Source organism: Oryzias latipes, chromosome 10 (genome assembly GCF_053564925.1).
Source record: "Oryzias latipes strain Hd-rR chromosome 10, Olatipes_Hd-rR_3.1".
Taxonomy (NCBI): domain Eukaryota; kingdom Metazoa; phylum Chordata; class Actinopteri; order Beloniformes; family Adrianichthyidae; genus Oryzias; species Oryzias latipes.
In genome coordinates, this window is record NC_136246.1 from 18549244 (window position 1) to 18575622 (window position 26379).

The window sequence follows — 26379 nt, forward strand, 5'->3', positions numbered from 1 at the left end:
AATCTAAATAGGAATAGGTTTTATAGTATAGAATGAAAAATAAATGTCCCTCAGTCTGAGAACAAAATAGATTAAAATTCTGTAAATAGTTTTCCTTTTTCTTTTATAATCAGTAGTGGCGTTTTACTCGCCTATAGATAAAACAGTTTGATATTGCCGTATAATAACCTGTCAAAATAAAACAGAACATTGTGTTCAAAACCGGTTTCTTGTTTGCTCTCTTTACCAAACCAAAAAAGAAAATTTGAACAAATAGCTTTCTTACATTTCTGGCTTTGAAATTAGAGGTGAAAATAAAAAAGATGTCATACCCCCAAAATACGACTGACATTTTGTCAAAGTCCATGAATCACTCTGACTTAAGTGAATAAATTGTCCAAATATCGCTTTAGTCATGACAAGACTCCTGCAAGCATGCAGATCCATAAGTTGTTTTAACACACTTATTAAGTCTGATTGCTGGTTAATCTCGATTATTGGCAAGCACGAAAATAAATTCCTAATACATCATGATATCAGCAGGTGTCTAAATATCTTAATAATAACTGTTGTTTAAAGTCAAAGCAGGTGACATGTCATAAAAAGGAGTTGCCAGCAAGTTGTAAGTCAAAGTTTCGCAGAGGATTTAATTATTTTAGTTGCTAATCAATCTCCTCAAGTCAGGTAGCAGTCTGCAACTTTTATGCAAAAAGATATGTCAAAAAATAGAAGATACCGTACTGTGAACAACTTCACCATCTCTTTCAAGGTAAGAAATATTTTTGAACAGACAAAAGCCCTTCTTGGAACTATATTTCTTTAGAAAGACCTTACGAAATATCTTACCTCGTCTGATGTTTTTCTTCTGTCAGGGAGAACAAGTGTGTTTGCATGACTTCCAGGAACTATAGTAGATCCAACACTCATTCTGGGTCCCACTAACATGTAGCGTTTGTCTCCAGATCTGTACTGGATGCTGTGACATAGTGTTCCATCATAATTGGGCTCTGGCAGATATTTGGAAGTATAGTCTGTGGACTTGGAGCACTGCATTGCAATCAGCACGATGATGCTGATGAGAAAAAGCAGGGAAACGGAGCCCAAAGTGATGATGAGGTAAAAAGTCACGTGACTGTCCTCATCCTCCGCTGCTGCACTTTGAACATCAGAAGCTGCAAAAGCCTCTTTGGGCTCCACAAGTTTGACAATGACAGTAGCTGTTGCTGAGAGGGAAACGTTGCCATTGTCTTTGACCAGGATGAGTAGTTTGTGTTCAGCCTCGTCTGTCTCTGTGAACGAGCGGAGAGTTCGGATCTGTCCTGTATAGCGGTCCAAAGCAAAGAGACTGTGGTCAGTCACTTGCTGCAGTGAGAACAGCAGCCAGCCGTTATATCCTATATCAGCGTCATAGGCTCGGACTTTAGTCACCAAGTGTCCTGCGTTCACGTTGCGGGGAATCTCCTCCACCCCTTCAGCAGAACCGTTGGAGCTGACTGGATACAGGATGACTGGAGCGTTGTCGTTCTGATCCAGAATGAACACGTTCACTGTCACGTTGCTGCTCAGAGGAGGACTTCCTGAATCTGTGGCAACAACGTGGAACTGGAACGTTTTGACACTTTCAAAGTCAAAGCTTTTTAGAGCTGAAATTTCTCCTGTTTCTGAATTGATGCTTAAAAATGAAGACAGCTTGTTATCGCTGTTCATTTCTCTTAGAATTCCATAGGAAACTAGCGCATTTTCTCCTTCATCTCGGTCAAAGGCTTTCACAGAAAAAACAGAAGCTCCAGGAATGTTGTTCTCAGTAATGTAAAAAGTATATGGACTCATGAAAAACTCGGGAAGGTTGTCATTAACATCAGAAACAACAACGTTGATGGTCCTTTCTACAGTGAACGAAGGATCTCCTGAGTCTTTTGCAATAATTGTCACGTCATAATGAGGCGTATTCTCTCTGTCTAACTGGGACATGCTCACAACAGCAAACATGTTTTCTTGTAAAGATGGAGACAAAGTAAAAGGAACATCTTGTTTAATAGTACAAATAACTTTTCCATTAATCCCTGAGTCTGAATCACGGACGCTAATTAGCGCCACAGTAGTTCCTATTTTTGAATCCTCTTTGATTGAGTTAGAGAATGACGTCACCTCAATCTCAGGAGGATTGTCATTAACATCAATCACGTTTATTTTAACACTTTTGTCACTAGTTAGAGGAACTGGTCCTTTATCAGAAGCTTGTACGTCAATTTCATAAATTTTACTTTTTTCAAAATCAATCTGTCCTTTCACTGTTATTTCACCAGTTTTTTCATTTATACTAAACAATTCAGTGATTTTTGATTTAACTTCATTACCAAATGAATAAACTATTTCTGCGTTTGCTCCTTTGTCTAAATCTTTTGCATTGACCTGAATCACACCAGTATCAATGGGAATATTTTCCCTAATTGTAGCAGAGTATGTTTCTTTTGTAAACACTGGGGAGTTGTCATTAACATCAAGTACATCCACAATGATGTCTATGTTTCCAGATTTCACAGGTTTGCCTCCATCAACAGCTGTTAGACGTAGTTTATGTTTCTCTGCTGTTTCTCTGTCTAACTGCTTCTGCAGGACTAAAAACGGGACCTTACCGTCCTCCCCTCGATCTTTGACTTCTACTCTAAAATGTTCGTTCTGACTGAGTTTATATTGCTGAATGGAGAACTGACCCACATCGAGGTCCTGCGCAGACTGTAACTGAAACCTCGCCCCAGGAAGAGCCGACTCTGATATTTCAAGTATTTTCTCTCTTTCTGCAAAAACAGGAGCGTGATCATTAATATCAAGGATTTCAACAGCTACAGAATGAATCTCAAGCGGGTTTTCCAAAACGGTTTTTACGTTGATCAAACACGGAGACGTCTTTTCACAAATCTCCTCTCTGTCTAGTTTCTTTTTCAGATACAGAATACCATCGCTTTGATTCACTTCAAACAGCGGGTCGGAAGAATCTGCAACGATGCGATATCCTCTGAGCTTCAGCGCATTCCTGTCAAGTCCCAGATCCTTTGCTATATTTCCAACCACAGTTCCACCTTGAACCTCTTCAGAGACAGAATATCTGATCTGCGCAAAAGCTCCGCTCCAGAAAACGTTCAGAAAAACGAAGACAAAGCAACACCATCGCTGCTGCCGCGCGATGCGTCCCCTTTGTTCCATGGCAGAGCGCTGATTCACCACAGTCCAGCAAATAAATCCAACGTTAGAATCTGTATAGGAAATTCAAGCTCTGTTACCTATTGTTTTTGGTCTGGTAATTTTCTGGCGTATTTGATAAAATAAATCCAGCATATGATCTCGATCTTTCATTATATGAGAAGAAGGCGGAAGCTCCAATGTTCACACGAGACTTGCAAGCAATGACATTAACCATGTCTTGAATTTTAGTGACACCAAGCGTCGGTGTGAAATTTTCACAGCATGTTTTCCTTGTTTTATTTTTTTACTCGAATATTTTCCAGTGTAATTTGGTCCTTATCATTATTTACAGCATCTTGTTTTACATGTGTGCAGGTTTTGGAGGTGTTTTTTGATGTCTCTTTTTTGTCATGAGAGTTAGAATTCAAATTGATAAACTAAATCATCCATTCTTTAAACTTGCTTGAATCTCATCTGGACTCACAGGGTTACACACGTCTATCCCAGCCACTTCAGGGTAATGGCAGGGAACAGGCATCTCGCCAGTTCATTGCAGCGCAACACAGAAAGCCACACACAAATGTCTACATTCACAATTGTGAGACACTTGAGGTTTAATCTGTGAAGAAATATTTTGAACCTATAGGGAGCCTGGAGAGAACCAACGCATGCCAAATGAAACACGTATGCAAAATAAGAAAATATGAAAAGTAAAAATTTCTAAAAATGATTATGATTTTGAATTTCACATTTAACCCAATCAAAAAGTCATGAGATCTTTTGCTTGTAGTATGGCATAATCACACTGACATTGAATGAAAAAGTGAGAACTCGCTATGAAGAAACTTCAGGACCTAGGACAGCGAAAACCTGTTGCATGAAACCGTGTTATAGTAAAAACTCTCTAAACAGAACCTTAGAAAATTCATTTTCTTGCAGCAAACCACAAATCTCCTTCAGTTATGTAGGATGTGACTCAATAAACCAGTTAATTTGCTCGTTCGAAAGTTCGAAACAGAAATGGGTAAAAAGCTGAAATGACATAAATCTCCCTTTGTTGAAAATCTTTCAAGAAACCAAAGCAGCTAATTGTCTCAGGGCCTAAGTCTGATATCCTACGTAAATTAAATTTAACAAGTTCTACGGAAGTAAAACTACATATTCTTTGTTCCAAATATGCATTTCAAACAGGGTAAAATAAATAAAATATCATTCATCCATAAAAGCTTGGAGGGTAAAAAAATTAATCATACCTCGTCAGATGTTTTTCTTCTGTCAGGGAGCACAAGTGTGTTTGCATGACTTCCAGGAACTATAGTAGATCCAACACTCATTCTGGGTCCCACTAACATGTAGCGTTTGTCTCCAGATCTGTACTGGATGCTGTGACACAGTGTTCCATCATAATTGGGCTCTGGCAGATATTTGGAAGTATAGTCTGTGGACTTGGAGCACTGCATTGCAATCAGCACGATGATGCTGATGAGAAAAAGCAGGGAAACGGAGCCCAAAGTGATGATGAGGTAAAAAGTCACGTGACTGTCCTCATCCTCCGCTGCTGCACTTTGAACATCAGAAGCTGCAAAAGCCTCTTTGGGCTCCACAAGTTTGACAATGACAGTAGCTGTTGCTGAGAGGGAAACGTTGCCATTGTCTTTGACCAGGATGAGTAGTTTGTGTTCAGCCTCGTCTGTCTCTGTGAACGAGCGGAGAGTTCGGATCTGTCCTGTATAGCGGTCCAAAGCAAAGAGACTGTGGTCAGTCACTTGCTGCAGTGAGAACAGCAGCCAGCCGTTATATCCTATATCAGCGTCATAGGCTCGGACTTTAGTCACCAAGTGTCCTGCGTTCACATTGCGGGGAATCTCCTCCACCCCTTCAGCAGAACCGTTGGAGCTGACTGGATACAGGATGACTGGAGCGTTGTCGTTCTGATCCAGAATGAACACGTTCACTGTCACGTTGCTGCTCAGAGGAGGACTTCCTGAATCTGTGGCAACAACGTGGAACTGGAACGTTTTTACACTTTCAAAGTCAAAGCTTTTCATTCCTATTATTTGCCCATTTTCCGAATTTATGTTAAGAACGGCATTTACATCGTTATTAGTCCCTTCTTTTACTATATGATATGAAATTACTGCGTTTTCGTTCAAATCCATGTCTGTTGCACTAACAGAGAACAGTAGCGTCCCTGCCACGTTATTTTCTAATAAATAAAAGTATAATGGATTGTGGGAAAACTGCGGACTGTTATCGTTAACATCTGATAATTCAATGCTGAACGTTTTAAAACTGGATAAGGAGGGATCACCGCAATCAGTGGCTTTAACTATTATTTCATAATGAGGAACTTTCTCACGATCAAGAATGTCTTTGGTTGTGACTGAATATATATTTTCCTTATATGAAGGCTTTAATTCAAATGGACCGTCTGTTTGAATGTCTGTTAAGATTTTTCCGTTAAGCCCAGAGTCTTTATCAGTTACACTAAGTAGAGAAATGACTGTGCCTGGCTTTGAGTCTTCTGACACTGTGTTTGACAGGGAAGTAATTTCTATTTCTGGAGGATTGTCGTTTACATCTTTTACCTTTATAATGACTCTGCACTCTCCGGTGAGGGGAGGTGTTCCTTTATCAGATGCTTCAACATCCAGTTTGTAAACATCCGTTTCTTCAAAGTCTACAGTTCCTTTTACTCGAATTTCCCCCGTTTTTCTGTCCAACTGAAAAGCCTCATACACTCTCTTTTTCAGCGTCTTTCCAAAACTGTATTCAATTTCTCCGTTTGTGCCTTCATCCAGATCACTCGCATTCATTGTTAATATGACTGTATTAAGAGGAATGTTTTCTTGTAATGTTATTTCATAAGACTCCTGCGTAAAAACGGGTCGATTGTCGTTACTGTCAAGAACGAAAATCCCGACATTAAGCGTTCCTGATCTTGCAGGCTTTCCCCCATCCACCGCCGTTACCACGAAGGCATAATTGTGTTTTAGCTCTCTGTCTAGTGATTTCTTCAGCACTAAAAATGGTATCTTATCATCATCACTTTGACGGATATCAAGCTCAAAGTGATCGTTGGACGTCAACGTGTAAGTACGGATAGAGTTAATTCCCGCGTCAGGGTCTCGAGCAGCGTGCAGCTGGAACCTCTTTCCTGGCAGCGTATGTTCAGCTATATCAAATGTCTGTTCTTTCTCTGGAAAACTGGGTGAGTGGTCGTTTACATCAGTAATTTCTACAATCACATAATGCATTTCCAACGGGTTTTCCACCAAAACTTTCAGCTCCATTACGCACGCACCGCTCCCGCGACAGAGCTCCTCTCTGTCGATTTTTTTCTGAACATACAGAGCCCCATTGTCCTGGTTTACCTCAAACAAAGCTTCTTTCGTTCCGACCACAACACGAAAACGTCGATTGCTCAACGACTTTATGTCAAGCCCAAGATCTTTGGCAACATTCCCGACAACGGTTCCGTCCTCAACCTCTTCGGGAACAGAGTACCGAATCTGCGCAGAAGCCTTTTTTCCTAAAAGCAGCTGAAAGGCCAAATAAAAAGCAATCCAGAGGCAGCTTGAGCTCGTCGCCCGATCTACTCCAGAAATCTTCATTGTAATCCAGTAAAACTAACGCACAAAAGAGTGCCTGATTTCCTCGCGCGATGAATTGTGTAAAAAATAGGGAAACATGTATTTAGAAAATCCCCGCGTCTCCGTGTATCGTACACTGCCACGCGCCAAACGCCGTTCTCTTCATTTAGTGAGGAAACAAAAGCCATGAAAGGGGAGTGACAGTTTCCTCCTGACTTTCCTGCAGTGTACCAGTGACACCCAGAGGATAATATAACGAATCTGCTCACATCATCTCAATTTGACAAAAATGCAACCTGAAAAAAATGCTATATAAGTCATTTATAAATCACCTAATTTAAACAAAACACTGGGCTTAAAATATTTTAACAGTTAAAAATATTCTGCACCAGAAGTGCAAAAAATAAAGAAATTTTCATTTTAACAGCAACAGTCTCAGACGTTCCAAAAAGAAATCAAGTCTAAAACATTAAGTAAAAAATAGCTTCAGCATGAAAGCTTATGATTTTATTTCAATTCTGTGTGCCACTAAAAACCTTGAAGTGTAATTTATCTTTTAAAGGGTGATCTTTTTCTCCGTTTTTATGAGTTTGATTTCAATATGTTGAGCAGATTTGCAGGATGCATGTGAAAATTAATAGAAAAATGCCTTTGTTTTGTTTTGCAAAATGACAATGAAAACAACATTTTGTGGTACATAGGAGAAATTAGTCAATAATACATTTTTAATGGAAAATTATTCATTAATTCATTCCTTTCTGGGTCAATGGGCTGCCGGAGCAAATCCCGGCCACTTATGGGCAAAGGCAGGGGACACCCTGGACAGTTTGCCAGTCTGTCGCAGGGTATGGAAAATGAAAATCTGTTTAACAGTAGAAATGTTCTGGACAATGCAACTTACAATAAAAAAATAAATAAATAAAAAAACATGTGCTCTACTGATCCACAAGACATATTTGGATTTCAGGTTATCCACCCCTTGATGCAAACACAACCGACAGCTAAAAAACACAAGGCAGAGCTTTTTGACATTTTTAAAAGGTCATTCTTGCACCAAAGGTCTGCCAAAAATGTAGCAAACAGTAGTAAAACAAATAAAAGGTAACTGAATTATCCTACCTCATCGGAGGTTTTTCTTCTGTCAGGAAGCACTAGTGTGTTTGCATGACTTCCAGGAACTATAGTAGATCCAACACTCATTCTGGGTCCCACTAACATGTAGCGTTTGTCTCCAGATCTGTACTGGATGCTGTGACACAGTGTTCCATCATAATTGGGCTCTGGCAGATATTTGGAAGTATAGTCTGTGGACTTGGAGCACTGCATTGCAATCAGCACGATGATGCTGATGAGAAAAAGCAGGGAAACGGAGCCCAAGGTGATGATGAGGTAAAAAGTCACGTGACTGTCCTCATCCTCTGCTGCTGCACTTTGAACATCAGAAGCTGCAAAAGCCTCTTTGGGCTCCACCAGTTTGACAATGACAGTAGCTGTTGCTGAGAGGGAAACGTTGCCATTGTCTTTGACCAGGATGAGCAGTTTGTGTTCAGCCTCGTCTGTCTCTGTGAACGAGCGGAGAGTTCGGATCTGTCCTGTATAGCGGTCCAAAGCAAAGAGACTGTGGTCAGTCACTTGCTGCAGTGAGAACAGCAGCCAGCCGTTATATCCTATATCAGCGTCATAGGCTCGGACTTTAGTCACCAAGTGTCCAGCGTTCACGTTGCGGGGAATCTCCTCCACCCCTTCAGCAGAACCGTTGGAGCTGACTGGATACAGGATGACTGGAGCGTTGTCGTTCTGATCCAGAATGAACACGTTCACTGTCACGTTGCTGCTCAGAGGAGGACTTCCTGAATCTGTGGCAACAACGTGGAACTGGAACGTTTTTAATCTTTCAAAGTCAAAGCTTTTCAAAGCTGATATCTCCCCTGTTTCTGCATGGATGTTGAGAAAAGATGTCAAGTCCTTATTTTCTCCCTCACCTCGGATCAAATGATAGGATACTGCTGCATTTTCATTTAGGTCTTTGTCAACTGCACTCACTGAAAAAATGGATTTTCCTGGAGAGTTGTTTTCAGTCAGATACAGGGGTAAGGAATTATGTGGAAACTCTGGGATGTTGTCATTGACATCTGACACTTGAATATTTAATATTCTGGACGTTGAAAGAGGTGGATCTCCACAGTCAGTAGCTGTGACCGAAATATCATAATGGGATACAGTCTCTCTGTCAAGAGTATTTTTTGTTACTAATGAAAACACGTTTTCTTTAAAAGACGGCTTTAACTCAAATGGCACATTTTCTGTTAGATGACATATAACTTTGCCGTTCACACCTGAATCACTGTCTTTAACAGTGATAAGAGCAACAACAGTCCCATGCTTGGAGTCCTCTGGGACCATGCTGGACAGAGATGTTACCAATATTTCTGGCTCATTGTCATTAACATCTTGTACTTTTATTATCACTCTACAGTCAGTGGTCATGGGGGGCTGACCTTTGTCAGAAGCTTGAACGTCTAACTTGTAAACATCAGCTGTTTCATAGTCAATATGTCCTTTAACCCGAATTTCACCAGTGTTTCTGTCTATGGCAAATAAAGCAATTGAAGTCATGTCATCACCAAAGGCATACTCCACATCTCCATTAGGTCCTTCATCTGGGTCAGTTGCTTGTACTTTTAAAATAATTTTATCTAGAAGGGCATTTTCTTGTAATTGAACAGAGTAGGTGTCTTTGGAAAACACTGGCCTATTGTCGTTAATATCAAGAACTTTGACTGTAAGATTTAATTGAGCTGATTTTGATGGTGTGCCTCCATCTACAGCAGTTAAGATCAAGATGTGGTTTGCTTTTTTCTCTCTGTCCAGCTGTTTCTGTAACACCAGAAAGGGGATTTTATCATCCCCACTATTTCGGATATCCAGACTAAAATGATCGTTTTGGCTGAGTTTGTACCTCTGAACTGAATTTACTCCCACGTCTGGATCTCGGGCCGCTGGTAGCTGAAAGCGGGCTCCTGGTGCAGTCGATTCTGCTATTTCTATGAGCTTTTGCTTCTCTAAAAAACTCGGTGAATGGTCGTTAGCATCTAATATTTCCACTGTGACATAATGGACTTCAAGTGGATTTTCCACAACAATCTTCAGATCAACGAAACAGTCAGTATTTTTTTCACAAAGCTTTTCACGGTCGATTGTTTCATGAATGTATAAAACCCCGTCATTTGTGTTCACCGCGAACAGTCCGTCCTGAGCTTCGGAAACAATTCGACACCGTCTGTTCCTCAATGCGCTTACATCGAGTCCTAGATCCTTGGCAACATTTCCGACCAAAGCTCCTTTTTTAACCTCCTCTGGAATCGAATATTTTAACTGAGCAAGACACCGCTCCCCGCAACAAAACAGGAGCGTAAACAGCAGGGTTTGCGACGCAGACATTATTCCTCTTGGTCCTTTGTTTCCAAATGTCAAAATCGTTCCTAAAATATGTTTTTTTGAAAAAGAAAAATAATATCCATTGTGATTTTATAGTCCCGTATCACAAACAAGCAAATGAAGTAAGATCCTCGCCAAACGAGCAAATCCATCCGAAATGACCTCCGCCTTTGTGTTCGGACTGAAAGCACAACCCTTCGTGGGAATTTTTTTTTTGTCATAGAGGCTTAAATGTTTCTCTATAGTCATACTGACACCTACTGGATAAATTGAAGCTAACATCTAATATGAGAAGAAGGAAAAATGCAGAACGTTTCGAATACCATTCAAAAACAACTACAAATTGCCTTGATACAAATGTGCACACTTTTCCTTTCACGGGAAAATGTATTTTCAAAACCATGGACAGCGAGTCAAAAGCAACAAGGTAAGTGTGCGTGCAATATACTCAAATACATCTCAATTGTTAAAATACTTTAACAGCTTATTGATTAAACTAAAAAAAACAAAAGTGCAAAAAAGAGCTATATACTTAAGACCTCATGAACATTTTTTCGGGGCTGTGAATTGAAAAAGTAAATTTCGCCTCTTCATTAATAGTTCAAAAATCCGTATTTTCTTTCACCGGTGAACCAGTTTTGTCCTATATATTGGATTTTATTAGACATCAAAAATTGTGTTACTCCTGTAAAATGTTAACACTATACAAGTCTTGACTTTAGTGTGGCAAGTAGGACATACGCCCACTAATTATGAGGCAGCAGTAACACGCTTGTGTTAATTTGGTGGCGGTGCTTGATGTGATGATGTGGGGAAATTGCATGTTTTAGTGTGTTTTCTTTTGTGCATGTTTTGCATGTTTGTGGTACCTGTTTTTGCATGCTATGGACATGCCCCCTTGAAACACAGCTGGCGATCAACAACACCTGTTCCAAATTAGAAGAGGACTATAAGAGTCATCAGGAGAAAAGCACAGCAGGCCCGCGCTTTGGGAGAGGCGTCGCGCGCCGGCCGCGAGGCCGCCCGCCGGCCGGAAGGTCGCACGCACGCCGGCAGAGAGCGCACGCACGCGCGCACAGGGAAGTCGCATGCCGGCAGCAGGGCACACGCACACGGGGCGCGGTTGGAGCACCGGAGCGACAGACGCAGTGGGGACCCACCGTGACCGCACACGCACCGGGAGCGCTTGGAACGCTGGAACCACCAGTCTGCAACGCGGTCAACACGCAGTGGCAGGGCAGGGACCCTGCCTGTGTTGTAAGTAGTCGGACGTGATTTTGCACAGTGGCGGTTCTACCCTGAATTACTCCCCGGGCGAGACCCTCCCCAGGCGCCCCCCCCCCCCCCCCCCCCCATAGTCACAACAGAACTTTGTTTGTCTTTGTCAACTGACATGTTTTATTCTCATTGAAATTAAGAAGTGGATACAAAAGATGTCAGAATTCTGAACAGCATTATAATAGTTATCAGAACACAAAAAATAAAAGACCATAAGCAATGCAAAAATACAGTTAGCTAAGAAATATTAAATCAATATTAAATAAATAACATAAAATAAATATTTTAAAAACATTTATGAATTGGAAATTTAAATTTTCATGTTCTATATCGATCTCTACTTCAGAGAAGAAAAATTAGCTCATGTTTTCCGTCTTCAATCCTTTGATTGGAACATTTTTAGTTATGACCTGTTGAATTATGTTTTGTCCCCATAGATTTGCAGTAAATGGTAAATATTCATTTTTAAAACTACCTACAGATTAATGGAAATTCTATTGGCTAAAAATATAACCCCACATTTGTAAAACAAATAAAAAATAAACTTCATATGCAGGCTCAAAATTAACCTCTAAATCCCCAGTTAAATGTCAAAAAAACATTGTGAAAACGTTTAGGCTGTCACAAACGATTATTAAATTTAAGACCAATCTCAAATTATTTGCCCCATTAGCATCTTATGGCAGCAGCAGCATGCTGTGTAACCATCACAGCTTTTTTAACATTATGAGCTAGTATACAACAGCAAAACCCAACAAAACCTTTGTGTCACAGCAGAGCAGACAGACACATGAATCATAACTAATGTTACAAGTTAAGGCAGAGCAAATTTTTAAGAATAAAATCTAAAAAATAAATAAAAAATGACGCTATTTGCAACATTTGAGCCTACTTCAGTGTTGGTCATCGACCAAAATAAAGTTTTCATCGGCAACGTTGTTGTAGGGCAGGTAGCATTAGAATTTAGAAAAGACATGCATCAAGCTGTGAGGACTTACCGTTTTCTTTATCTCTTTTCTCCTCTTCTTCTTTTCTTTCTAAATTGGGCACCAGATGGCTTTGACCTTTTTTTCTCCATATTTTAGATGTTTTTGGCGTTTGTTTGGCATAAATGTCCTCACGTCACGAAGAAGACATCAAGTCTGTCGACTGAACCAACTGTCACCTTAGTGACAGCATTGTTTTGTGTTGCCATTTTTTCATTTGGGCATTTAACACAAAATTAACCCAAAAAAGAAGAATGTAGGTTATAGAATGTCACCTTATGACTGACTTATAAAGAGGTTTTATGAAGTAGATTCAAACCCCCGCCCTTGTCCCCACCTAGCCACTTAATTTGGAAGCGTCCCACAATTGAACTGATTCCCCGCACCCCCCCCCCCCTTTCTTCATACATTTCCAGCAGGAGCGCGTGCAGCTACAGCCAGGGGCGCTGATTCGCTACATGACGGCGCAGTCGCAGTTTTTACTTTTATTTTTTTCATCAAGCCCGCGACCGTCGCCTCCCCTGAAAGATGAGCCCGCCAGGTTTTGCGCATGCGCAAACGCGGTGGCGCTCCGTGCTCCCCCCTCGCCCCCTCCCTTCTTCTTCACACACATTTGTGTCTACTTCTCAAAGACAGGAGAGCGCACAGCTGCGGGGCGAGGGCGGCGGCGCGGCCAGGTTCAGGCTGTTACAAACTCACAAACTGTGACAAAAGTAAACCAATAGTGGTGCATATAATATTTTACAAGGGCTGAGCCGCCGGTGCCGCCCCCCTTCAGTTTTCCGCCCCAGGCCACCGCCCGGACGGCCCGTGCCTAGAACCGCTACTGATTTTGCAGACTGGTCGAACTAAGTCGGCGGGAAGGCTGGTGGCAGCCTGCATTGGAGATTGCTTGGTGCTGCCGTCTGCCTGTCTCCGCAGGATTCCAGCGTGTCCGGGGGGCCAGCTGGAGGTGACACGGAGGAGTGTCCGCGTTACACGCACCCCCAGAGGCGAGGGGAGCCCCGCCTCCCAGGTCCAGGTGTGCATGTCCGGAGGGACCCTCGGCGCAGCGTCGGGGGAAAGTCGACCCCAAAAGCCAAGTCTGGTGCAGAGAGACGTCTTCTGGATTGGGATCAGTGATTCCCCCCTTTGAGCTGCATTTTTAAACCAGTTTTAACTGTTCTTTGGACTTTTAGCTCTCTTTTATCCTTTTTAACTGTTCCTGGGATTTTATCGTGTTTTACTGTTTAAATCTGTGCCTCGAATTTTTAGACGCATTTTATGCTTAAGTGTATTTTAACTGGGACCTTGTGGCCATTTATGTTTTCTTTTATGTCGGAATAAATTGTCATTGTGGCCAAGAACTTGGGTCCTCTTTGGTGGTGTCCGTGCGCTCTCCCCAGATCATTCCCCTAGCCCTTCAATATCCTCAATCAATTTATTTTTTCAACCCATCTTTCAACCCTACAGGCCTTTCACATATACCCTTCTAACATTTAAAAGCCCTCCTCTTCGTTCGGACATGAACTTGTGCTGTGCCATACATCCAAGGCATCGGGAAGTGGAACGAGGGTTGGCAGGCAGCTCCCTGCACAAGAGAAATCGGCCAGATTTTGGCACATCTACAGCGTGGCGGCAATAATCTGCAAGCGTGACGTGACTCTGTTCACCTAGATCCGCCCTCCTCTCAGTGACCGGAACGTGTTTTAGGCTGCACGCCCTTCTGTCCCCCCAAATGGGGGATTAAGCTGCTGCTTTGCTTTTATTGTTTTTACCGTGACTTCTGTCCGGGTTTCCACCCCTGCCACGACTGAACCGGTTGGAGCGAACGCCCAGCTCACGAAGACCTCTCGTTGCTGTGGCATTTGACCGGACTGTGGACGGCTCCCACCAGCTGATCGGCGGTGGTCGGGCGGCTCACCAGCGCCCCTGAACACTAATCATCTTTTTAATCTTAATTTTTTAAATTTGTCTTTTATTGATATTGTCAAATCTATTCTTGTTTCAGGAGGTGGGAGGCCGAGGTGGTGGACTGCTGTGTCTGGTGGTGGGTCCCAGTGTGCTGTGTGGTTTTCCATCACGTGTGCAGTGATTCACAAAGGGGTGTTTGCATTGTTTTTACGCTGTTTTTTGCCACCTCGGTAAGCTCCTCCTCCAGAACATTTTTTTTAGCTGACTTATCAAGGATTGTTTTATTAAAACGTTTTTAACATTGTTTTTAACTGAAATCTATTAAATTATATTTTAAAAACAAACCACAGCCTCTGCCTTTAGAGCAGGACCTGCACCTGCCTTAGTTTAAAATATTTCCCTGGGGCTCAGCAGCCCCAGGTGGCGTTGTCAACCTGTTTTCTAGTGCTGCCACATTAGGTTTTAGGAATGTTCCCAAGTTTGTACATCTGTTTTGCTTTGAACTCCCAACACGCCAAAGAAAAAGCATAAACTCTAATTTATAATATAAGACTGCTGTGTCAAGAAAGCAATACAGGCTTTCGTCAGCTCACGCAGGAAACAAAATACTCAAATAACACAAACCTTTGCAGCAGAATATTAGCCCAAGTAAGAACACCTTAAACATTCAAAAACTAATCTTCAAATCTGTCACAGCTATGTGAAAAACATTAGATACAAGCAAACAAAATTCAGCAGACCCTCCGAAATACTGTTTAGGGAATATTGAAAGAACAACTCTGTTCTAAAAAAAAAAACTGCCATTTGAAAATCAGCATTAACTCAAAAAGCACACGGAGTACGTTTTAGCTCCAAAAACAACAGCAAGAACACAACATACTTTTCTTTGGTCAGGAAGCAGAAGGGCATTCACACACCTGAAATAACTATATTTAAAACTTTACACAAAAGTAAGAACTTAACGCTGGAATTAACTCTAAAAATATTACCGGCAAAACAGCTATCAAGACTTAAAACAGTAGAAAAGCTAGACTCAGTTACTCATCAAATAGTTTCAGGACCAAAGACAGCGTAATGATCAGAGAATACATTGTGCTCTGGGGACATGAAGGTTGCTTACCTCATCTGATGTTTTTCTTCTGTCAGGGAGCACAAGTGTGTTTGCGTGACTTCCAGGAACTATAGTAGATCCAACACTCATTCTGGGTCCCACTAACATGTAGCGTTTGTCTCCAGATCTGTACTGGATGCTGTGGCACAGTGTTCCATCATAATTGGGCTCTGGCAGATATTTGGAAGTATAGTCAGTGGACTTGGAGCACTGCATTGCAATCAGCACGATGATGCTGATGAGAAAAAGCAGGGAAACGGAGCCCAAAGTGATGATGAGGTAAAAAGTCACGTGACTGTCCTCATCCTCCGCTGCTGCACTTTGAACATCAGAAGCTGCAAAAGCCTCTTTGGGCTCCACAAGTTTGACAATGACAGTAGCTGTTGCTGAGAGGGAAACGTTGCCATTGTCTTTGACCAGGATGAGCAGTTTGTGTTCAGCCTCGTCTGTCTCTGTGAACGAGCGGAGAGTTCGGATCTGTCCTGTATAGCGGTCCAAAGCAAAGAGACTGTGGTCAGTCACTTGCTGCAGTGAGAACAGCAGCCAGCCGTTATATCCTATATCAGCGTCATAGGCTCGGACTTTAGTCACCAAGTGTCCTGCGTTCACGTTGCGGGGAATCTCCTCCACCCCTTCAGCAGAACCGTTGGAGCTGACTGGATACAGGATGACTGGAGCGTTGTCGTTCTGATCCAGAATGAACACGTTCACTGTCACGTTGCTGCTCAGAGGAGGACTTCCTGAATCTGTGGCAACAACGTGGAACTGGAACGTTTTTACACTTTCAAAGTCGAAGCTTTTCAGAGCTGATATCTCCCCTGTTTCTGGATTAATATTGAGGAAAGCAGCACTTATTAATTGGCCTGTATCCCCTCGAACTACATAAGTTAAAATCGCATTTTCATTTAAATCTTTATCCAAAGCAGAGACCGAACATATCACGTTTCCAGGTGTATTATTCTCTGTCAAATAAAGTTCAACTGGATTCTGTGTGAATTCTGGTTTATTGTCGTTCACATCTGCAACATCAATGCTTACAGTTTTAAATGTCGACAAAGTCGGTTGACCACAGTCCGTGGCTGTTATCAGGATGTCATAATGTGATACTGACTCTCGATCTAAAGGTTGTTTCACCACTAAAGAGTACATATTTTCCTGAAAGGATGGTTTTAAATCGAATGGCACACTATCTTGAAGACTGCAAATCACTTTCCCGTTCAAACCCGAGTCCCGGTCTGTTATACTGATCAAAGAAACCACAGTTCCTGGTTTCGAATCCTCCGAGACCGATTTAGAGAGAGAAGTCACTTCTATTTCCGGCAGGTTGTCATTTTGGTCCAAAACTTTGATGATCACCCTGCAGTCAGCATTCATTGGAGGCTGTCCCTTGTCAGACGCATGAACGTCTAATTTGTAAACTTCCGCCTTTTCAAAGTCGATTTCTCCTTTTACGGAAATTTCTCCACTGTGTTTATTAATGCTAAATATTTCATATATTTGAGGATCAAGTTCGCCGCCAAAGCTGTATTCAACGTCAGCATTTACTCCTTCATCCAGATCTGTTGCATTAACCGTGATCACATTGCTGCCCACCTTTATGTTTTCATTTATAATTGCTGAGTATATTTCTTGCGTAAATATAGGGCTATTGTCGTTCGTGTCGAGTACAGTTACTGTAACATTCAGAGTTCCAGATTTTGGAGGAGATCCTCCATCAACTGCTGTAAGGATCAGTTTATGTTCAGCGTGTTTCTCTCTATCGAGAGGCTTTTGCAACACCAGAAAAGGTATTTTGTCCTCTTCTCCTTCTCGAACTTTGACATTGAAATATTCGTTTTGATTCAGTTTGTACATCCGCACGGTGTTAAGAGCAACATCTGGATCGCGCGCAGTTGGCATTTGAAAGCGTTTGCCTGCAGGGGTCGACTCGGAAATATCGAGCGTTTTTTCACCGTCTTGAAAACTTGGTGAATTGTCATTTACATCCATAATTTCAACAGCAACATAATGAATTTCCATCGGTTTTTCTGCTACTATTTTCAGATTTATCAGACAGGGAGAAATGCTCTCACAGATCTCCTCTCTGTCGATGTTTTTACGCACATAAAGGACGCCATTGTTCTCATTCACTTCAAACTGAGCGTCTTCATTCCCCGAAACAACGCGGGCACGTCGATCTTTCAGGGAACTGATATCCAGTCCGAGATCCCTGGCCACATTTCCCACAACAGAGCCCACTTTAACTTCCTCTGGAACTGAGTATTTGATCTGAGCTGAGCATTGTTCCGCACAAGCGAGCAGCACCGAAAACCCGAAGAAGACCCACCGGTACAGAATTCCTCCCCTTTGTCCGTCTGCTTCCATTGTTTACGGTAAAATATGTGAAAATAAATCCATTCACAGATCCTCAGTCCATATAGTAGCCTATATAAAAAATCATGCTATCTGAAAAAAAGAAAATAAGTCCACCTTTTCCCATGGACAGCAATATCCGAAAACAAAATCTCGTTTCTCCCTCGATGGGAAATCACAGTGAGGGGCAGGGCCGCTGACGCAAATGCTTAGGCTGATGTGATACTGACACCTCGTGGAATATATACAACATATTCTCCTTTATGATGAAAGTGCAACCCACGTGCTTTTTAATATAGTTTTAGGTCAATTCAAAGAAGTATTGAATTTCAAAAAATTTCAGCGTAAAGTTCAATTGACAGCATCTATGAATTATATTACTTTTACATTTTTTACCTCGACAATTTAGTTATTGGCATTGATAAAAAAAAATCTCAAAAGTATAAATCAACATGTTAGGGGATATTTAACTTTGACAAGACTGTGGGTGAATCGTCAATATCAACATAATAAGAAGAGAACAATGTGAAAACATCACTTATAGTAAAATCAAATAAAACCAACCATTCTTGTAAAATATTAAAATCATAAACTTTGCATAAGATTACTCTGAGAAACGTGCCTTGAAAAAGCTACAGAATAAACCAAACAACAACATTTCAGCACCACGGAGAGTGGTACAATCGGGAAACAGCTTTCCTAATTTAAAAGAAAGTGAAAAATACAAATATGAAGACTTATGCTTAAATAAAAGAAAAGAAATGTTTGCAGAGTAACGTGTTATTCAATTCTGACGTTTTAGATGCTAGATTTAATTATTTATTATTTATTTCTGTAATATCACTGAATACAAAAGGTTGCCTTACCTCATCTGATGCTTTCCTCCTGTCAGGAAGCACTAGTGTGTTTGCATGACTTCCAGGAACTATAGTAGATCCAACACTCATTCTGGGTCCCACTAACATGTAGCGTTTGTCTCCAGATCTGTACTGGATGCTGTGACACAGTGTTCCATCATAATTGGGCTCTGGCAGATATTTGGAAGTATAGTCAGTAGACTTGGAGCACTGCATTGCAATCAGCACGATGATGCTGATGAGGAAAAGCAGGGAAACAGAGCCCAAGGTGATGATGAGGTAAAAAGTCACGTGACTGTCCTCATCCTCTGCTGCTGCACTTTGAACATCAGAAGCTGCAAAAGCCTCTTTGGGCTCCACAAGTTTGACAATGACAGTAGCTGTTGCTGAGAGGGAAACGTTGCCATTGTCTTTGACCAGGATGAGCAGTTTGTGTTCAACCTCGTCTGTCTCTGTGAACGAGCGGAGAGTTCGGATCTGTCCTGTATAGCGGTCCAAAGCAAAGAGACTGTGGTCAGTCACTTGCTGCAGTGAGAACAGCAGCCAGCCATTATATCCTATATCAGCGTCATAGGCTCGGACTTTAGTCACCAAGTGTCCTGCGTTCACATTGCGGGGAATCTCCTCCACCCCTTCAGCAGAACCGTTGGAACTGACTGGATACAGGATGACTGGAGCGTTGTCGTTCTGATCCAGAATGAACACGTTCACTGTCACGTTGCTGCTCAGAGGAGGACTTCCTGAGTCAGTGGCAACAACGTGGAACTGGAACGTTTTCACACTTTCAAAGTCAAAGCTTTTCAGAGCTGAAATTTCTCCTGTTTCTGAGTTAATATTGAGGAAAGATGTCACATCAGCCTGTTGACTGTCTCTTCTCCCAACATGATATGTGATCGCTGCATTTTCATTTTGATCGTTATCACTTGCCTTTACAGAAAATACAGAATAGCCAGGTTGGTTGTTTTCTTCTAAATAAAACTCAAGCGGGTTTTGACTGAAAACTGGAGTGTTATCATTTACATCTGACACTTGAACTCTCAAAGTTTTTATTGCTGAAAGTTGAGGTTTGCCGCAGTCAGACGCAATAATTGTAATATCATAGTATGACACACTTTCTCGGTCTAAACGCCCCTTTGTGACTAGAGAGAACATGTTTTCTTCTATGGAAGGTGTCAAATCGAACGGGACTTCTTCATTAATCCTGCATACAACTTTCCCATTACTTCCAGAATCTCTGTCTTTGACGGTAATGAGTGAGATGACAGTTCCAGGTTTGGAGTCTTCTGGAATGGAGCTAGACAGAGATGTGATTTCAACTTCTGGTTCGTTGTCGTTTAAATCTTGAATTTTTATCACAACTCTGCTTTCGCCTGTCCAAGGCGGCTGACCCTTATCTGAAGCCTGCACGTCTAATCTGTAAAGTTCTGTTTCCTCAAAGTCAACATTCCCTTTGACGCGTATTTCGCCCGTTACGCGGTCTAATTCAAATACTTCATGGGCTTTTTTCCTCTGAGTTTTACCAAAAGTGTATTCAATGTCCCCGTTCGAGCCTTCATCTAAATCTGTTGCGTTTAACTTGATAACAAGAGTTCCTAAAGCTGCGTTTTCATTCAAGGAAACAGTATACACATCCTTGCTGAAAACAGGTCGGTTGTCATTTACATCTAAAACAATAACAGTTAAATTAAGGAATCCAGATTTTGACGGGTTTCCGCCATCAAGAGCAGTTAATATTAAATTATGTCGTTTCCCCTTTTCCCTATCTAATGGGTTTTTAAGAACTAAAAATGGAATTTTGTCCTCTTCTGTATTTCTAACTTCAACATCAAAATAACCATTCTGAGTTAATTTATATTCTCGAACAGAATACGCACCAAAATCGGGGTCTCTGGCTGCGTGAATTTGAAAGCGATTCCCCGGAGGAGTGTTCTCTGCTATCTCCAGCCGCTGCTCGCCCTCGCTAAAGGCGGGGGGATGATCATTGACATCGGTTATTTCGACTCCAACATAATGAATTTCCAGCGGGTTTTCAACCACAACCTTAAGGTTAATCAAACAAACCTTTGCGCCATCACAAAGTTCTTCACGGTCTATGTTTTGCCGCACAGACAATGCACCGTTGCGCTGGTTTAGTTGGAACAGCTCGTAATTCGGCCCCGAAACGATTCGAAACTGTCTTTTTGTCAACGTGGCGATGTCGATCCCCAAATCCTTTGCAACGTTTCCCACAGAGAATCCCACCTGAACATGTTCTGGAACAGAATATCTTAAGTGGGCAAAAATCTGTTCATTGAAATCCAGCAATAAGATCCCGACGAGCCACCAGCAGGTCACTCGGCGCCTTTGTCCTTTTTCTTCCATTGTAAACCAAAAGAATCACTTCTTTGTTTGCTGTAGAGGCAACGATCGCGCTCCTCTTTAATCCATCGTTGACAGAACCGTTTTCGATTGTCAGATAGAGGCGCGTCCGTGCGTAAAGATAATCAGCATTTCCTCTGTCGTAAAATAAAATCAGTTGACTGTGTTTCAGAGCACACTTCAATGGATTATACACTAAGGAAACGGGGAGGGCCTATACAAATAAATGTTGCACAATCATTGTCTAGACCACACTGACACCAAGTGGAAAGTAGGATTCAAAAACTGGTTTCTCCCTCTTTACTTTTTAATTTTGATTTTTAAGAGTCAATCTGTAACTCAGTTGCTCCTCATCCCATCACAAATCACATTAATTTAGCTGTATGACTGTGATTTACTCAATGTGCTGACCTTCAACTTTAAACACTTAAAATCTAAACCTGTCATTTTCAGGAACATTTGTTCATTTGTTCCAGGAACAAAGTTCTAGTGATTGGAACACTGGACAGGCTGGCAATCTGTCCAGGGTGTACCCCGCCTTTGCCCAAGTTAGGTAAAGCTCTAGCACCCCTGTGACCCAAAAAGGGATGCAATGGGTCAGGAAAAGGGATGAATAGATATTGTGAATGGAAGTTTATTAACTTTAAACCTTTTAAAAGGCTAAAATGGTTTAAAAACGTCCCACATGACTGAAAATTTTTGCAGTCATCTTTAAGGTTTATGGTGGAATGGACAGAAATTGTTATATATATGTGAACATATTGTGAGAACATTGAGCATATAGGAGTAGCGCTTTGTATTTTTCTGGCCTTCTATATATATATCAAGTAATACATCCACAAGTCTTCATGTCCATTGAAAAAAATAGTCAGAAAATTACAGAATGTAACTGTATAAAGTTTGCATTCAAGCCAATAACTGAGATTTAACAAGAAATGTTAGTTTTGCAACACACTAACATTTTATTTGGCACAAGCACATCAAACTCCCCTTAAAATAATATCTTGAAACTTATTGTGCTCTCGATATATTATTCAACCCCCAATTAACTTGAAACAATCCAGTCATGCTGATTTAATTTACACAAAGCTCTGTAAGACAATCATTGTTGCTCATCCACTCCAAAGTATCAGGAAATCATATTGGAAAGAGAAAGTGTTTAGGAGTGCACTGCAGCAAGTTTGAAAAAAATAATAGATACTGTTTTTTAGTAGACAGCACATAAAAGAAAAAAAATGGAAAGAAAATTTGATTAATGTGATCATGCACACCTACTAGGTCTTGCATATTTTTTTGCTAGGCCAAACTTGTTTGTTTGTTTATTTATTTATTTGTTTGTTTGTTTGTTTGTTTATTTATGGATTTTAAAATTTACAGTGCATGTTTTCTTGTTGATTCTTCTAAGTTGTGTTTAATTTTTAATTCTCTCTCTAACATGACATCACTTTTTCATGTTTTAACTGACATGGAGAATTACAGTTTGCCCTGAATCTGTTTGTTTTTATTTATTTATTTTATTAGAGACAAATTAAAAGTATTTCTGTTTGTGTAAATATATGTCTGTAGCTTTTTTAAGCATGTTTATTCACTGTTGTCACAAAGGTATAAATCCCTTAATGTATGACAGATGAAGTGAAAAAGGTTTAGGTTTTACTTTTATTTTCTCATTTTCTTATTGATTTATAGGTTTACTACAACAAGAGAAAGAACAATGGCTACTTTTGGATTTTTTGTGTGTTCTGTTTATTTTTTTTTGTTCTCTTTTAAGTAACAACCACATAAGAATAAAGGGGAGTTTGCTCATTTAAGTTGAATTTGCTGTTTCGAAAACAAAAAATCCATTATAGTCTGTGGTTTCTTTTTTTATATAATACAAGCACACAAAGAGCATGACAAACAACGTAAAATGAACATTTCTCCATATATTTAGAAAACTGTCAAAGTTCAAGATCTGTGCTCAAATTGTTTTCATACACTATCTATAGCATATCCAATCCTTTAAGGTCAAATTATATAATTTGTCCCTAGCTGTGAAATTCACCATACAATCTCCCATCATGCTGCAAAAAGCTATGAAAGCTGCGGCTAATGTGAAAAGGGGAAATGAAATGTTCAACTATGTAAACAAAACAACGTCTTTAAATTAAGTTGTAATCTCACAAATTTAGTGACTGAACGCTATTTGTTTCTCAAAGATACAATTTCAAGCAGTTTCTCTTCAGGACCAAGGACAGCGACAGGTATATTTCTTGCCTGAAACGAAAATCCTTACCTCATCTGATGTTTTTCTTCTGTCAGGAAGCACAAGTGTGTTTGCATGACTTCCAGGAACTATAGTAGATCCAACACTCATTCTGGGTCCTACTAACATGTAGCGTTTGTCTCCAGATCTGTACTGGATGCTGTGACACAGTGTTCCATCATAATTGGGCTCTGGCAGATATTTGGAAGTATAGTCTGTGGACTTGGAGCACTGCATTGCAATCAGCACGATGATGCTGATGAGAAAAAGCAGGGAAACGGAGCCCAAAGTGATGATGAGGTAAAAAGTCACGTGACTGTCCTCATCCTCTGCTGCTGCACTTTGAACATCAGAAGCTGCAAATGCCTCTTTGGGCTCCACAAGTTTGACAATGACAGTAGCTGTTGCTGAGAGGGAAACGTTGCCATTGTCTTTGACCAGGATGAGCATTTTGTGTTCAGCCTCGTCTGTCTCTGTGAACGAGCGGAGAGTTCGGATCTGTCCTGTATAGCGGTCCAAAGCAAAGAGACTGTGGTCAGTCACTTGCTGCAGTGAGAACAGCAGCCAGCCGTTATATCCTATATCAGCGTCATAGGCTCGGACTTTAGTCACCAAGTGTCCTGCGTTCACGTTGCGGGGAATCTCCTCCACCCCTTCAGCAGAACCGTTGGAGCTGACTGGATACAGGATGACTGGAGCGTTGTCGTTCTGATCCAGAATGAACACGTTCACTGTCACGTTGCTGCTCAGAGGAGGACTTCCTGAATCTGTGGCAACAACGTGGAACTGGAAAGTTTTGACACTTTCAAAGTCGAAGCTTTTCAGAGCTGAAATCGTACCATTAACTTCATTTATATTTAAAAATGACGTCACGATTGAGCCCGAACTTTTTCGATCGAGTGAATAAGTGATTTCGGCATTCTCAGCTCCGTCTTTGTCACTTGCACTCACTGAAAAAATGGACATGCCAGCCACGTTGTTTTCATTCACGTAAAAAGTGTATGGGGTTTGGGGGAAAACAGGGCTGTTATCGTTCACATCTTTCACATCTACCTTTATAACCTTTGTAGATGACAGAACTGGATATCCTAAATCTTGCGCTGTTATTGTGACGCTGTAAACCTCTGACGTCTCCTTATCCAGATAATCCTTAGTTATCAATGCGTAAGACTGTCCGTCGGGTGATGGCTTCAGTTCAAACGGCAAATCGGCTGGCACGCTGCAGAGCACCTGTCCATTCACCCCCGAGTCACGATCTGTTACCCCCATCAAGGCAACCACAGTGCCGGGAGGCGCGTCCTCTGCTATCTGACTTGACAGGGAGGTGATATCTATGTCCGGCTGATTGTCATTGACGTCCTCCACTCTTATAATCACCTTGCAGTTAGAGGAGAGAGACACGGCCCCTTTGTCCGCAGCCATCACGTTGATCTCGTACACCTGCTTTTCCTCGTAATCGAGGTTTCCGTTCACAGTCACTTTTCCAGTTTTACTGTTCAAAGCAAACGGATCAGACACTAATCCTCTGAATTTACTTCTCAAAGAATATTCAATCTCACTGTTCACGCCCTCATCAGAGTCAGAGGCGTTTACTGTCAGCAGATATGTCCCTGTGGGTGCGTTTTCTTTTACTGTCACTGTGTATTTTTGTTTGTCGCACACGGGTGGGTTGTCATTAACATCTGATATAATAACAGTAATATTAAGAATACCCGATTTAGGTGGTTTTCCTCCATCGATTGCTGTGATTATTAACGTATGCCGAGCTGTGTGCTCCCTATCCAAGGGTCGCTGCAAAACAAGGAAGGGGACTTTCCCTTCTTCCCCGAAATCTTCCGTTTCAAGAGCAAAATACTGATTATGGTTTATTCTATATGAATTGATGGAGTTCGGCCCAACATCCAGATCCTGTGCTCCCTCCATTTGAAATCGAGAGCCAACAGCAGCCAACTCCAGCACCTCCAATGTGCAATTTCCTTCTGGAAATGTCGGTGAATTATCGTTTATATCCAGGATTTCGACAGTTACCTGGTGCATTTCCAGAGGATTTGAAACCACAGCTTTTAGATTTGTAATGCACGGAGCGACGTTTGCGCACAGCTCCTCACGGTCTACTCTCTGCTTCACGAGCAAAACTCCATTCGTCGGGTTTACCTCAAACAGATCCTGCTTTGTTCCCGATACAACCCGCAGATTTCTATCCGTCAACACTTTTAGATCCAAACCAAGGTCTTTGGCCACGTTTCCAACACTTGATCCTGGTTTCAATTCCTCTTGGATGGAATATCGCAGTTGAGCTGAAATCTCCTGAAATCTAGTAAGTATTAGCAGTGCCAAACAAAGGGAAAAACGCGCATCCTTCCATTGTCTTTTGACATCCATTGTTTGAAAAAAATATTTTTAAAAATATGAACGTAAATCCTTGCAACTCGTTTGGATTGTTCCTCTCCTTAGACTCAAGAACATTTTTTGATGAATAAATGAATTAAAATGGTAGCTGCTAAAACGTACTTCAGCCCCTCTAAGGGTTTCCACTGTGAATAGGTTGGAAAGATGCTCTCTTACTCACATCGCAGTATTGACAGTGTAACAACGCCACCTACTGTTGACACTGTGAAGACAGTGTTTCTTTCAAATGAAAAATAATCAAAAAATGATTTAATCTCTCACCGAATGGCCACGTTTCACCTCAGAGATGCTCTGTCTGCTCAGATAGTCTCCCTGGATGGCATAAGTATAGCCCCCAATTCCACAGTTAGAAACATTGGGGTTTTATTTGACCAGGATTTATCATTTAAGGCTCACATATCTCAGGCGTGTAGAACTGCCTTTTTTCACCTGCGGAATATTGCTAAGATCAGAAATATACTTTCTAAGAGTGATGCTGAAAAACTCCTCCATGAATTTGTTACGTCGAGGCTGGATTACTGTAACTCTTTGTTAGCAGCGTGTCCTAAGAGTTCCTCGTCTCTGCTCACCTGACCGAGTACCTCCTCTCTGCTTCTACTCCTACACCTGGCTGTGGTTCCTGTCTCCGGCTCGACTCGCACCTTTGACTGTCCCCCCAACCACGGCTGGATGAAGATCGTCTGCTGGACTTTATATATGT

At 41.4% G+C, this 26379-nt stretch overlaps 1 protein-coding gene across 8 annotated transcripts in view; it reads right to left on the minus strand.

Annotated features, from left to right (window-relative positions):
* The window catches only part of LOC101161365 (protocadherin alpha-C2), a 177133-nt gene extending 151327 nt beyond the window's left edge, over nucleotides 1-25806 (minus strand). Inside the window, exon 1 of one of the 8 annotated variants that reach the window (XM_078954198.1) lies at nucleotides 23301-25806. In XM_078954198.1, the coding sequence (XP_078810324.1) occupies nucleotides 23301-25652 (2352 nt within the window). In that variant the 5' untranslated portion in view covers nucleotides 25653-25806. Of the gene's footprint in view, nucleotides 1-825; nucleotides 4123-4415; nucleotides 6936-7874; nucleotides 10437-15470; nucleotides 18652-18679; nucleotides 21208-23300 lie in introns of those variants that run through there. The other 7 variants (XM_078954196.1, XM_078954192.1, XM_078954210.1 and 4 more) reach the window with 7 other exon arrangements.
* Nucleotides 25807-26379: the final 573 nt, after the last annotated feature.